This window comes from Chrysochloris asiatica, unplaced genomic scaffold (assembly GCF_000296735.1).
Source record: "Chrysochloris asiatica unplaced genomic scaffold, ChrAsi1.0 scaffold00001, whole genome shotgun sequence".
NCBI classification, from domain to species: Eukaryota; Metazoa; Chordata; class Mammalia; order Afrosoricida; family Chrysochloridae; genus Chrysochloris; species Chrysochloris asiatica.
Genome location: NW_006408519.1, coordinates 39,059,788 through 39,074,660, shown reverse-complemented (window position 1 = coordinate 39,074,660; position 14,873 = coordinate 39,059,788). Strand labels below are relative to the sequence as shown.

General features: G+C 40.7%; 1 protein-coding gene across 1 annotated transcript in view; it reads left to right on the top strand.

Moving 5' to 3' along the window:
• ADCY8 (adenylate cyclase 8 (brain)) overlaps positions 1–14,873 on the top strand; it is a 285,844-nt gene that overhangs the window by 203,734 nt on the left and 67,237 nt on the right. Inside the window, exons 8-9 of the mRNA XM_006830840.1 lie at positions 1,366–1,466; positions 14,364–14,565. Of these exons, the coding sequence (XP_006830903.1) occupies positions 1,366–1,466; positions 14,364–14,565 (303 nt within the window). The remainder of the gene's footprint in view (positions 1–1,365; positions 1,467–14,363; positions 14,566–14,873) is intronic.

Below are 14,873 nucleotides of genomic sequence, written 5' to 3'. Positions count from 1 at the left end.
AGGGTAGAAAAGCCATTGTCCTGCACAAGCAATAAACATGTAAATTGAAGCAGCATTGTTCTTCCCCCTTGGAGCTCATAAGCAGCAGGCAGGCCCCCAAATGTTAGATATTACCCTGAGCAGTATGTTCCAGTCTAAGACTCAGGCACCCCAAGAAGCTGGCAAAAGAGTAAAAACCATATAACTATTATTTGTGAACATCATACCAACAACTAGTTGCACCCAGACCCTTCTCTTAGTACTGTGGACATGAAATCCAAGATGCTGTAAGAGTTCTGCTTCCTAGCTTCCTTTATAAAATAACTCTTCAAAATTCCTATCAGTGCTGACAAAGTGCCCAGCCTTGTGCAATTAATGCTTTCCTAACAAAAATGACAACAAAGCTGAATGTAGCTTTCTATTAAAAAAAAAAAAAAGATCCTAAAGCTGCATGATCTAAGGCAAGTTGCAAACTTCTCTGGCATTAGAAGGAAACTGAGGGGCTTGGTTTAGGCTGACTGCAAGGAGGTATTTTTCCATTTTCAAAACCCTTTCTCTTAAAAGAACTGGATTATTTCTTAGTCTAGTGACTCCCAAGATAATTCCGAAAAATACAGCAAGACTAAGGCAAATGCACATTTACAGCTGACCTTCCAGAAGGTTTTAAGGCTGACAAATTATGGAGTGCTCTGGATAATCAAAATAAAGTTACTGCCACCCCCTGGGCCAATAGCAGAAGGGCATCAAGCTTATTATTGGTCCATCAGTCTTGGCTTCTCCCCTGTGAGATGGAAGGGTGACACAAGCTGCAGATCTCATAGGATCCTTCTGTTCTGAGGGCCTTTGAGTCTATTTTTAATCATATATATATATATATATATGTTTATTGTTGTATAAACAAGAAGGCAAACACATACACACCCACTTCAGTAAAGCATGGCCCTAAATCTCCAAACCTAACAAAGAAGAAATAGAGCAAGATCCTGAAATGACTTCTAATTACTCATGAAGACAGTCAGTGTGAATTTGATTTGTTGTGTATGTGGCTGGCCGTTCTTCTGCTTTGTTAAAATGAGGTGAGTTCAGAGAGAAAAGTGAAGCTAGTTAAAGTCCTGCAGGATCTCCTTCCATCCCCTTTGTGATGAATGGTTCTGGGCTCTCAACAATGAAGGTCAGAGGGAGGATGAAGAGAATGCTTTGAAAAGGGTTTATGAAGTTATGAATTCCTCTTCATTTAAAAAAGTATTTAATTGCCTGTTTCTTCTTGTTGTTTTCTCCCTGCAAAACAAAACAAAACAAAACAAAAATTGCTGAAACAGAATTCTTCCAGAAGCCAAGCTCCGCTGTGAAGTAATTCATTCTCCTTTTTATTTTTTTAAATTACAGTATTCTCAAATGAGGGATGACGTGTTCAAGTCAAACTTGGTCTGTGCGTTTATCGTTCTACTGTTTATCACGGCAATCCAAAGTTTGCTTCCTGCTTCAAGGTAAATATGGTTGTTAAGTGCCGTCCAGTCAGTTCTGACTCATAGCGACTCTATATAGAGTTTCCAAGGAACAGCTGGTGGGTTTGAACCACCAACCTCGTGGTTAGCAGTCCAATGCTGATCCAACCATGCCACACCAGGACTGATTCAATTGTCAACTGACATGTCTTCATGAACTGACGGTCCCTTACCTGGAGTCAACCAACTGACCATTCCAGGGACCAAAATGTAAAATAATGGATTTGAGAATTCTTGCCAAATGGTTGGACAGTTATCAGTGTCTTTTCTGATTGTCTTATTCTGTGTTATACCTAATATCTCTGCCAAGGCAAGAGCCTTTTTTGCCCATAATAACGAAAACAACAAAAGCCAAATTAGGTCTCACTCTTATTTGACATTACACCCATGAATACAGAAAGTAAGTATAAGAATATTAGTCACCATTTACTTGTTGTTTTGTTCATTATATCCGAGTTGTTCATAGATACAGCATCAAGTTGCCTGACTCAGCAAAATTGGCACTTTAATAAGAATGCAAACACCTACATGTGTGCCAAACACTGTCCCAAATACTTTACAAACAGCAACTCTTGATATCCCAATGACAGCCAAGTGAGATAGGTACTATTTTTGTCCCCATGCTAAAGAGGAGAAAACCAAGGTTTTGAAAAGTGAAATAATTTTCCCACTGGTTCAAAAGTTGAAAGCTATTACAGTCTGGATATAAACTTAGGAATTCTAGCTCCAGAGTCTTCACTCTTAACACTATATTGTTGTTATGAAGTGCCATAGAGTCCGTTCCGACTCATAGTGACTCTGCATAGGGTTTCCGAGGAGCAGCTGGTGGGTTTGAACTGCCAACCTTGTAGTTCAAACCAACCTAGTGGTTTAGTACTTACCCCATAGTGCCATACCAGCAATTCAAATTAGACACATAAATTGCACAGATTATTGGCGCCAGTGCCAAGATTTGAACCTAGCTCTTTCCTCTTGCCTACTCTGTAGGTAGCTCTACCATCTTTTCTTAGCTCAATTCCCTTCTTCATAATCTTACCATGTAATTTCCCCTTACAAGTAGTTGAGAAAAATATCACCAATAGACAGTTGTTACATGTCTAACATATGCAAAGAAACATGCTAGAGCCTTGTTGTTGTTAAGTACCATTGAGTCAATTCTGATTCATATGAACGCTGTATAGAATTTCTGAGGAGCAGCTGGTGAGTTTGCATCGCCAACCTTGAGGTTCAAACCAACCTTGTGGTCCAGTGCTTATCCTACAGTGGCACACTAGAACTCAATATGCTAGGGAAGTTATAACTATACCTAGGGAAGGTATAACTTTGCAAGGGTGGTCCGCAGCTTCTAAGACATAGTTTAATGAGAATGAGAGACAGCACTGATGACTTCCAGGTACTGAGCAAAATTATTTAGTTGAATCATCTCAACAAAGACTCAAAAACAACCAGTAAGTGAGAGTGCATTGTAATTCAAAGTCACATAAGTCTACAATGGTTGAATTGGAATTTGAACAGAAAAACAAAGTTTCTGTAACTGCTTAACTACATTGCACCAAAATAAATCACTCCTTCTAACTAAATGGTTCAAGCAAAAGTTTGCCAAAATGGTGATGTTTAGGGCTGAGGAGAATGAAGGAGAAAGAAAAGAGGAGCATTCTTAGTTTAGAAAACAGCACTGCAAAAGGCAGAGAAGCAGGAGCTATCATGTGTAGGTAGAATAGTTAAGTAAATTGGAAGGTCTAAAAGAAGGACTTGAACATATAGATGTGGTGAGTACCATGAAAAAGGACAGAACTAGATGATGAAAGTTCAAGTTCATAATGCATTCCTAAGGAATTTGGAATTGTTCTAGTACTACAGAAACCCTGAGGATTTGATGAAGGGAAGATGTTCATACTTACTAACACTTAGGGAATGATTAGTCTGAAACTTTTCTGAATGGACAAGGGATATTAGGGGAAGGAGGAAGGGGATTCTGGGAAGATGTTGGGAACAATATCTGAGCAATTAGATGGCAAAACCAAAAAGCCCATGGATTATACTTATGACAGTAACAGGTACCAAAGTAGACCCATGAGTTCCAAAATGTAGGTGGGTATGAACACTCCACTTTGGGACTATTTGTTTCTAGGTTCAAATCCCAATACTGCAGACCATACATTCATCTCAAGTCTACATGAAACATTCACCAAGAAAGACCACATTCTGGGCCATAAACCACACCACCTTAATACATCTTAAAGAATAGAAATGATACAAATTATGCTTTCAATCCACAATAGAATTAAACTAGAATTCAATATTAGAAAAATCCCCTGAATATCTGAAAGCTAAAAATTCTTGACCTATGGGTCAAGGACATCTCACGAGAAAGTTTTATAAATATTTTGAACTAAATGAAAATGAAGTGATTATATCACAGTGTGTGAGATGCAGTGCTAGCCATACTTAGAGGGCAATTCATAGCATTAGAACAAATAAGAGATTAAAAATTGGTCATCTCAGCTTCCACCTGGAAAGTACTAGACGTTGAGTGTTCCACAGGTGAAGGTCTTGTAAGTTTAGTTAAGGAATTGGGACTGGTTGTCAGAAGAGAGTGTATTATTATATTTAAACCAAACAAGTGAGGTGATGGGGTTTATATTAGAAGTGCCACACTGGACATGGATCATGGATTGGAGAGTTAGGCCTAGTGTTGGGAAAACAAGCTGCAAAAATCCAGGTAAGAAATAATAGAACAGGGGATAAGCAAGAGAAGAAGGATTTGTAGACATTTAGGGCATCGAGTTGACAGAATCTATGGCTGTGAGTGAGTGAGAGGGAGGGGACGAGGAGAACCCTGAGGGTCTGGACTTGGTACAAGGAAAGAAGAAAGGGTCACTGTCCCCATAGGAACTCAAGCATCACACTCCTCAGATGCCCTGGGCAGGCTTCTCTCTGGTGACCCAGCCACTGATTCCCCAATTTCTAGGAGCCTCACTATGTAACTCTGGGGTTCAACAGAAGCCAGTAACTGAAATACACCCAGTGCCCAACTCTCACTTGCATAGTGAAGACAAAACCCTGAAAATGAAGAAAACTTGAAAGCTGAACATGTTGTGGGAATTGAGTGGCCCATAGGCCCCAGACCCAGCAAAAGCTTTCTTTAATGTGCACTTGCTTCCTCTCCAACTCATTTGGTTTCTGACTGATTCTTGGTGATTAAACAGATGGTGAATGCCTTTCCTTTGTATTTCTTATGTCATGAAGTTTTTAGCAGATGAGGCAGTCTCTGTTCATATGACCACCGTTAATTCCCAGCCTCTGCTGCAAAAATTAACAGACCTTGACGAAGAAAGATGGTGCTGGCCCAGCTTCTGCCTCTAATTCCCACATGTGTACAGACGTTCCTCTCCCAGAGGGTGAACTGAGGAAAGACGTGAAAATACATTTTAGAACTATAGGACAATACATTTAAATCTAGATGGATGAAAGAGAAAGAAATAAAATAAAAGGAGAAACAGGGTGGGCAGGAGGGAAGAAGAGAGGAAAAACAGCAATGGAAAAAATGACAAAACAAAAGAAGATTCTGGATCATAGTTCTTTCTGTGAAATTTACTAGCTGTACAAAAGGGCTTCAAAAGGTTCAGGGGAAAATGAGATTTCTCCATGAAGTTTTTGAAGCCCACAGATACACCCTGAACAATGTTACATACACTTCTGAAGCCTCAGTTTCTTCATCGATAAAATAGGAACAATAATGCCCACTTCCCATAGTTGCTGTAAGAATTCAATGAACCATATTTTTTTTCCTGTAAATTGTTGTTTCCATCCCTTTTATGAGCCACAGTATTTTCACCTATTAAAGGAACTAAAAGAAACATATTCCTCAGGGTTGCTAAGAGGATCAAATGCACTATTGGACTATCTCCCCCCTTGCAAGTTCTAAAATGCCAATGCCAACTAACAGTACAATAGAAGTTTATGTGTCCCATTTTTCAAATCTGCTACAGGCTGTTACCTTGTCCTAACTGATCTCTGCCTTCCCAGGAAACATTGAACTATGATACCAACTCAAACCCATTTCAGAGACAGACTGCAGAGAGTAATTAGAACCTAATGTCTAAAAATGATTTTGATAGAGCTGTTTGCAAATTCCTTGTCATTCTCTCTGAGTCTTGATTTCAGAAATGAAAGGTTTTCTTGCCTCTTGGGTACACCAACAATGTAAAAGCAAATTCAGGACCCCTGGATACCTGACTAGCTCTATAATTAGATAAAAATTACAATTTGATGTGATCATCTTGGTGTGTGCAGAAATAAATAAACACTGTGGAGCTGCTGCTAAGATTTCCAGAGGAATTTTATACACAGTGCCAGTATCTTGCTTAGAAAGCCTGTCTTGTAATGAATACTTTGACCATAGATCTTTAAAATGCCTCTGGTTTCCTGGATGATTACATCATGAATAGAGAGAGAAAATGAACATTTTTTTTTTGAGTTATCATGTGGGAGGCATTATATTACATTATAACTCTATTTAACCTCAGAAGTTCATTTAAATAGACTCTAAAATCCCAGTTGTATAGATTAGAAAAGGAGGCTAAAAAGAGTTAGCTACTGTGCCCAAAGTCAATGTTTTGGAGTTGTAGAAAAGCTTTGGTCTTCTGACATCTGTTTCAGCAAACCCAGAAGGATGTACTAAGCATTCAAAACTGTGTTAGGGACTCGGGTAGGTTCTGTATGCAAATCCTCCTGAACAACCCTTAGCATGTTGCATGCTATCCCCCCAGAGTGTTCACAAAAGCCCAAAAGCTAAATGGGCAACAAAGCATGGAGTTTATACATTTCCAAGCAAATGTCTCATCAGCATATGCAAAACTAAGATAAAAGCTGAAATAAACAATGTGTCTAAAGTCAAGAGCCATGTAGGCTTCGTGTTTCATCCATCTTTCTTCTCTGCCTGTCCCCCATCAACCTTCAGACTCTTGTGTGTGATTGTTAGGATACCATGGAAGATGTATATAAGGCACACACACCCAGTACCAAAGAAATGAGTGAGGATCACCTGAGAAGGCACTGACCTGTGCTTGACCAGTATTGAGCAGGCCTGGACTTCTTTACTAAAATCACAAGTTGACTTGACCAAAGAGAAGAGAAGGCCACTCCTCCTTCATAAGGTAGATTGAAGCTCTCTTGGTTCCCTACTACTCCAATGAATCTAAGAGAAGAAAGGGACAAGCTTCTGAGCTATCCGTGAGCCCTAACCTTTCACCATGACCCTCCAAGAAGAATAGGATCTACTGAACATCCCAAATGAGCTCTGACTAGTCAGGATAGCCCTTTGTCAGAAGACAATAGTAACAAGGTAGAAATACAAAATCAGCATATGGTAGGAATCCTCCTTCCTATAAAGACTGGCAAGGTGTGAGGGGGAAAGTTCATGAACAACATAAGTCAGCAAACGTTTATTGAGCATCTTTTGTGGTTTTTCTTCTAACATTTAGCCAGTGAAAACCTATGAATCACAACAGAATGTTGTTGGATGTGGTGCTACAAGATGAGCCCCATAGGTTGGAAAGATATACTGGGGAAGGCACTTGCTCCAACCTGACAATTATGAGGATGGTGCAGGTCAAAATAAGATTTTGTTCTGTGACACATGGGTCACCATGATTCAATACCAACTCAACAGCAATGAGCAATGACAGCAACTTTATGAACTCAGCCCTACCCCAGTTGCCATGGAAGAATCCATCAGATAGCTGAGCTTTGAAGGATATGCAGGACATTCCCCAAAGAGAATAGGAATAACAAGGATTCTATGCAAAAACTTGGAGATATAAGGAGTATAGCATTTGGGGTACATACTTCCCAGTCCATGGCTTACAGAAAGGTGAGAGAGAGAAAAGTTTAGAAGAGAAAGCCAGGTCTGACATGATGGCTGTAGTGGTCAGTGAAGAGTTGGAAACTCCTGAGGAGCAATTTCAACCTGCCTTTCCCTGGTTTGTTTCTGACTTACCCTTTAAACCAGGACACTCTTATTCTCAATGGCTCTGTTGTATTACTGAGATACATCAGCTGCAGAGCTGGCCCCTTCTCTCCAGGGGCCGTCTGACAATGCACTCCACCTGCATTCTCCTGCAGTAGTCTCCCCTGGGCCCCAGGAATAATGGTGTGTTTTCAGGGAGTGTGTTTGCAGGCTGATTGGAAGGAAGTTTCCCATCTGCACAGAGCCCTCGGGGATCCGACTGCTGCATAGCCCTTCTGTTGTTATCTGGAACTCCCACTGTGATTTCCTGTCAAGGTGATCCACACACTCAAAACTGTGCAAGTGTTAAAGAAAACTAAAACTCCTATGTCAACAACCAAAGCTGGAGCTGTGGTGAAAGGAGTCACTTTCGAGTCTTCATATCTCTGGACTATACAGAGGGGTTCGGCATGCTTGGTAATTCCCTCCTTTAAAACATCTTCTCTGTGTCTGTCCTGATGTCATACTCAGCTTCTCGGCAGCTTATCTTGTTCCTAATTTCCATTCCCTTCTTCCACCGCTTCATCTTTGGTCTTCTTGATTCTTACTCTGCACACTCTCTTAGGGAAAGTTCTTCCCTTCTGGAGTCTTCAAATACCGCCTATTCGTTTATGACTGTAAACTCAGCATCTACATCCATAGTCTTCTACAACCGGCCCGCTGACTGTCTTCTAGACATTGCCAGCTGGATGATCTAGAAGCAGCAAGTATTCAGCCTGCCCAAAATCAAATTTATCAACTTCATTTCCTACACAGAATGAATTAACTTTCAATACTTACCCAGTTCATTAACCAGTGAAAACATTATGGGTCACAACGCAATACTGTCTGACTCACTTGCTTTGGACACATCATTAGGAAAGACCAATCACTGGAGGGAGACATTGTGTTTAGGGCAGTGGATGATCAATAAGAGCAAGACATTCCCTCACTGAGATTGGCACAGTAGCCTCAACAATGACCTTAAACATGCTGGGAATGGAGACAGTGATGTAAGAGCAACATTTCATTCAACAACAGCTATCTACACACACACAATACTTATTAAGATGAGTTCTACATCTTTCCCTGCCCACTCACTTATCTCTGCCACTGCCCTAAGTGACTGCCTTGTTAACTCATGCCTCAACTACTCATATGCATCCTAAACACTTTCCTCTGCACTCCATCCTCTATTCCCTACTACAGCTGTATTTCAAATACACAGACGTGATCCTGTGCCTTCCCTGATTAAACATCTTGAACATTGGCATATCACCTACAGGCTAGATCTTCACACCACAGGAGTTTTAAAAAAACATTCCTTTCCCACTTTTCCCATTGCCTCACCTAATTATTGTAAAGCTCTCGTTCCTCTGATGCTTTGCTCACATTCCCATTCTTCCCTCCCTAGAAACACTCTTTTCATCCTACAAGCCTTAACTCAAATGGTCATCTCTTATAGACCTTCTCTTCTGCTTTTCAAACAGTGGTTGTTCATAACCCTGTATAGCATAGATCTTAGTTTCTCACCTATCTGTCCATACTACCCTCTAGATCAGGGGTGGAGAACCTTTTTTCTGCTAAAATTCATAAAATCATTTGTGGACTATACAGACTTATCAACTTAAAAATTAGCCTACTAGATTTGGTCAAACATTTAATTAACCCACCCCTAATGGGGGTCCTGGTGTGGTGCTGTGGGTTGATGCACCAAACTGAAAAGCCATTTGAACTGCAAGGTTGGTGGTTCAAGCTCACCAGCCACTCCTTAGAAACCCTATACAGGGTCGCTATGGATCAGAACAGACTCGATGGCACTTAACAACAACAATGTGATGACTAGAACTGTGGTTGCCTTGGCAGGGCCAGACCAAATGATTTTGGGGACTGGACATTCCCCACCCCTGCTCTAGAGTATGCTATCCTAAAATATGGAAATGTGGCATGGGTCTTGGCATACCTTCACCTAACACTGAGCCTGTGATGAAAATCTGTTGACTGAATGAATATGATAATGAAGCCACAGATGCAGAAAAGATGACTAAAAGCATGGGAGAGTTATCACTTACCACAGTGATTAAGTAGCATAATGTATAACAGAATGGAGCACACTCTGAGCTCCAAAACACTTACCAACTGAATGACCCCTAGAAGTTGTTTCTCTCAGAACCTTAAATCTTTATCTGAAATAGAAGAGATCCAAAGACTTCTAAGTTTGTTTTGTTGTTGTTGTTAGTTGTGGTCAAGTTGGTTCCAATTCATAGTGACCCTGTATAGTGTTTCTGAGAAGTAACTAGTAAGCTGCAACTGTTGACCTTGTGGTTAGCAGTATAGTGCTTATGTTATAGTACCACACCAGAAATAGGTTTGTTTGGGGCATGAAAATGAGATGTTATATATAAAGTGCTTAATGTAGTATGTAGCACATAGAGCCCAGCAGAATATTTACAAAAGAGTTGTATAATAAATATGAAAGTTCATATTTAAAGTGGAAAAGGATAGTAATAGGGGAAGATTTGTTGTTGTTGTTAGGTGCCATCAAGTCAGTATCGACTCATGGCAACGTATGCACAACAGAATGAAACACTGCCCAATCCTGAGCTAACCTCAATATTGTTGCCGTGCTTGAGCCCACTGATGCTGCCACTTTGCCAACCCATCTGGCTGGGGGTCTTCCTCCACCTTACCAAACATGATATCCTTCTCCAGCTACTGGTCCCTCCTGACAATATGTCCGAAGTACGAAAGATGAAGTTTGGTCATCCTGGCCTCCAAGAAGCACTCTGGCTGCACTTCTTCCAACACAGATCTGTTGGTTCTTTTGGCAGTCCATGGCACTTTCAATATTCTCCTCCAACACCATATATTCACTCAACATATTTATTGAGCACTAGCCTGTGCAAGGAATTAAAGGCCAGAGGGAAGGTATCCAGTTTCTAGAGGAAGGAGGTGATGTAAAATCTCCCACCACTCTGTCAGAACACTCTTTAACCTGCAGCAGTTGGCTGGCCAAAACAGAGGTAAAGAAACTAGAGATGTCAGTATATATGCCACTAATGGCTAGAAAGAAAACAGAGAAAAGGTGACAAATCCCCAAGGAGAAGTAACAAATCTGTTGATGGATTGCTTGATCAGGAAAGGATGCAGACAAAGATGCCTGAGAGATGGGATTTTAGATACACTAAGTTGCTGGAAACAGCTTGACACTCTACAGAGGTGTCCAATAGACAGGGAAGCACCATAAGACAGAGCTTTGGGGTAAAACGTGGAGTGATGTTGAAACTTGGACAAGGATTGTTGTTGTTGTTAAATACCATGGAGTTGGTTCCGACTCATAGTGACCCTGCACAGGGTTTCCGAGGCTGTAAATCCTTACGGGAGCAGAACACCTCATCTTTCTCCCGCGAAACAGCTGGTAGTTTCGAACTGCTGACCATGAGGTTAGCAGCCTGATTCATAACCACTACGCTACCAGAGCTCCTTTGGACAAGGATTAGTTCATTAAATAATAACCATAATAATTGCAATGTACTGAGCAATTATTATGAAGTATGACAAGGCTTAGGTTATCCCATTTAGTTTTAAACCCTATGATTATTCCCATTTAACAGATATTGAAACTGAGGCTTACACCATCTATATAACAACTGGCAAAGAAGGCAGTGAACAGGTGAGGTGCCATCATTGCTGTAACCTATTACCTAGCACAGTGCTGGCACAAAGAAGATTCCAAAGAAATGGTTATTAAACATTAGGGGGGAGGAGAGAGAGATCCAAAGAAGTCCTAGACTTAGTGAATAGTGAAAGTATTTGCAAAAAAGCATGTCTGATTTCCCCTGGCCTCACAAGAGGAAAAGGGAATCAAACTCAAAATCAACTGGATCCCTATGAAGTAGAGGTGAGACATGCCTCTACCCTACAATATTTTTACCTTATACTGATACCAACCATCCCTCTTACAGCACTCCAGTCTTCATATATGGATTCCACAGTCCATTGTAACATTGTAATGGCCACATAGAACTTATAACAATACTCATGATTATGGGATTTATTAGGTAAGTGAACAAAGTACAATTTAGGACACAGTAGTTGTCCAATCAGGAACACCTCTCATCTGCCATATTACAGACACATCTCACGCTTGTCTTCGGCTTCTCAGCCATGTGGCCCCTTGACCTCTGTTCTACTTGGGCAAATGTTACAAAACTCTTTTAGATAGTCTGTGAATGCCCAACGGGCACATTCTGTAAAACAATCTGCCCACAGGCACTCAGTCCACGGGCCTAGATCCCGAAGTTGCTCTGTCTCTCCATGCCACCGCATCTGTGGTCATATCATCTGTCACTGCTTTTTTAGGTAGGGATCACACGCTCCACTCATGCACTTCCTCCTTGATGGTCCTGGGACCATCTGTTCTTCCTTACGAAATGGATCCTTTAAACCTAGAAGGATGGTAATACTAACCAATCCCAGCATTAAGAGTCCTGTACACCTTATTTACATGATCCCACCCAATCACTTGGTGGGACTTCAAAAGACATTGGAAAGAAAAGCCATGTCACGTAACATCAAGGTACTGCAGTACATACAGCCCAGCAGCCCAGCAACATGGCCCTTGTAACACTGAACAATGCTCTTTTCTCTACTTCTTTTCTCCTTAAATGGCTAATGGTTTGACAACAAAGGAGAAAGAGAGAGGGCTTAGCAGAGATCGGATCCAGGTTCAAGGTGTAGAATCTTCCATACTCACTTGTTTCTATGGGAGAGAATATTATTTAAAGAGTGAACAGCAGACAAAAGACAACCTGCATCAGAATTTTCTGCAATGCTTGCTTCAAATGCAGATTCCCAGGCCCTGCCCATGAACTATTGCATCAGAAACTCCTATAATGATGTCCAGGAATCTGCATGTTTATATCCACCCTCCAAATAGAATTCCTAAAGGCTCAATCGTTGGTTGGTTAGTTGGTTATATGCTGTGGAGTCGGTTCTAAATCATAGCAACCCCATATAGGATTTCCCAGGAGTCCTGGTGTGGCGCTGTGGGCTAATGCATCAGACAGAAAAGTCATTTGAACTGCAACATCAGTGGTTCAAGATCACCACTGCTCCTTGGAAACCCTATACAGGGTCGCTATGGGTCGGAATCAACTCCACAGTACTTTAACAACAACATCTTTATAGGAGCAGAAAGCCTCATCTTTCCCCCATGGAACTACGGATAGTTTAGAACTGCTGTCCTTAAGGTTAACAGCCCAACTCATAACCACTACACTACCACAACCCCTTAAAAAGTCAAAAGGATGTTTCATTTAGGGACTTACTTTGATTTTGCTTACGTCAGAAATACCATTTCAAGTGAAGTATTATCATGCTCATTATTTGCTAAACAACTAGACAGTTATGAGGCCTGAAAAAGTATAAAAAGAGAAAACTAACAACCTTGAGAACAGTTTGAAAATTAACTACATAAATACAGAAATATCAAGTTTTCCACAATTAACAGGGAGTAAGTTTTCAATGAAACTGTTCATGAAGCAGCAAAAGTTCATCAAGTGGCCAGAAAGTGTCAAACAGAAAACAAGAATAACTCAAAGATGGGTACAATTGCAACATATCAAAATCTTCTATAGTCAAAAAGTATTTTTCCTTTAGTTAATTTTTTTTTAATTCCTACCTAATATTGAACCGGAAAAACTGCGACCCTTTCTCAGCCTCTGGACTCCTAGCCATCCTTTCTACTGGCCTTCTTTTCTTCTCCCTAGTCCAGATAAACTACACCATCCTCCAGACAGAGAGGCCAGACAGGGAAGTGGGCCAGACTAATTTATTATTATTATTATTTAAATAGTTTAAATTCTATACAATATAACCTTGAGCAGGTTACCAATGCTCCTGATTTAGTTTTTCATCTGCAAAATGGTTTCCCATAGTACCATCACAAATGAACAAACAAATGTAAAGCACTTAGAAGAGTGTCTATATTATATATTTGATAAATGTTGGTTCTTACTATGCCCATCCTATGGTAATTCCATCCCTACTGCCATCTCAGCTGATTTTCACTCCTCCAAACCAGGGATCTTGTCACATTCACCTCTGACTTCACAGTATCTGATAAAGTGCCTGGCATATCATAAGATTTCATTAAATATTAAAATAAGAATTGAATGAATAAGAGACTACTGAGGTACTTGGCACAGGTGAAAGATCTCAGAAGACATTGTTGAGTTGGGTTGATAATTGAATAAATTAGCATGTGATCAAATAAAGAAATGAATGAGTATTTAACTGAATAAAGTATGAAGTTCACCCAAGAAATGAATAAGTGGACAGCAATCACTTTTACTTCCTTCTCTGCCTTCCAAATGTCTCACACTGAGTCATGCAGTATCTGGTACATAACATATTCCATGCCCATCTTGGTAATCCCTAACCAAACGGAGCCACTTAGGCCTGGGATCAAATGTATTTCTTGGCTTCAGATAGATGAGGAGAGGGACGATGCCTCACAAAACCCACCTTGAAGAGGCATGTAGCTCCCTCATACACCCAGACTATTGAGATTAAGTAAATGCCAGTGCTGTTTCCTTGACAACCATTGCCTAGTGAGAAAGGTGAATGGTAGAAGAGTAAAAATTGGACAGGAACACTAAATCAAGCCAAATATTTGATGTTCATTGCAAGTATCTCAATACAGATTCTTGGAATGGATGTTAAAAAAGAAAAGTCTCCCACCAATACCCCTTTGAGCCAAGAGAAGTTCCAAAGAATTGTTGGTATAAAGGGTGGGGAGGAGAATATTATGGATGCCAACAGGTGCATGCCCAGTGGTGGGGGTCAGACCACTGATTCCAGTTACCCAGCTCTCTGTTTCCCTACAGGGTGATGCCAACAGCCATCCAGTTTTCTATACTGATCATGCTGCATTCGGCCCTGATCCTCATCACCACGGCAGAGGATTACAAGTGTTTGCCTCTCATTCTTCGGAAAACTTGCTGTTGGATTAATGAGACCTATTTGGCCCGGAACGTCATTATCTTCGCATCCATCTTGATTAATTTCCTGGGTGCCATCCTAAATATTGTAAGCATTCCAAGTCTACCAAGTCTCTGATGCTTAGTGCACAGACAGAAATCAAGAGTTTATAGAATTTGAAGTGTCTTGCTTTGCCCTTCCTTGGAACCAGTCATCTGTGTTGCCTGGCCCAGTCCCAAGCTTAGGGACAGAGAACAAAGATGTGGCTACTGGGAGAATTGTGCATTTCACACTTGGCAAATCATCTTGTTCTCAGTGAAAGAGGTGGTTTACTCCAAAAGAGACTTCAAAGACCTCAAGTTCTTGGACTTTGAGTGGCCAATTACTTATTATCCTAAATATTAAAAGTTAGTATT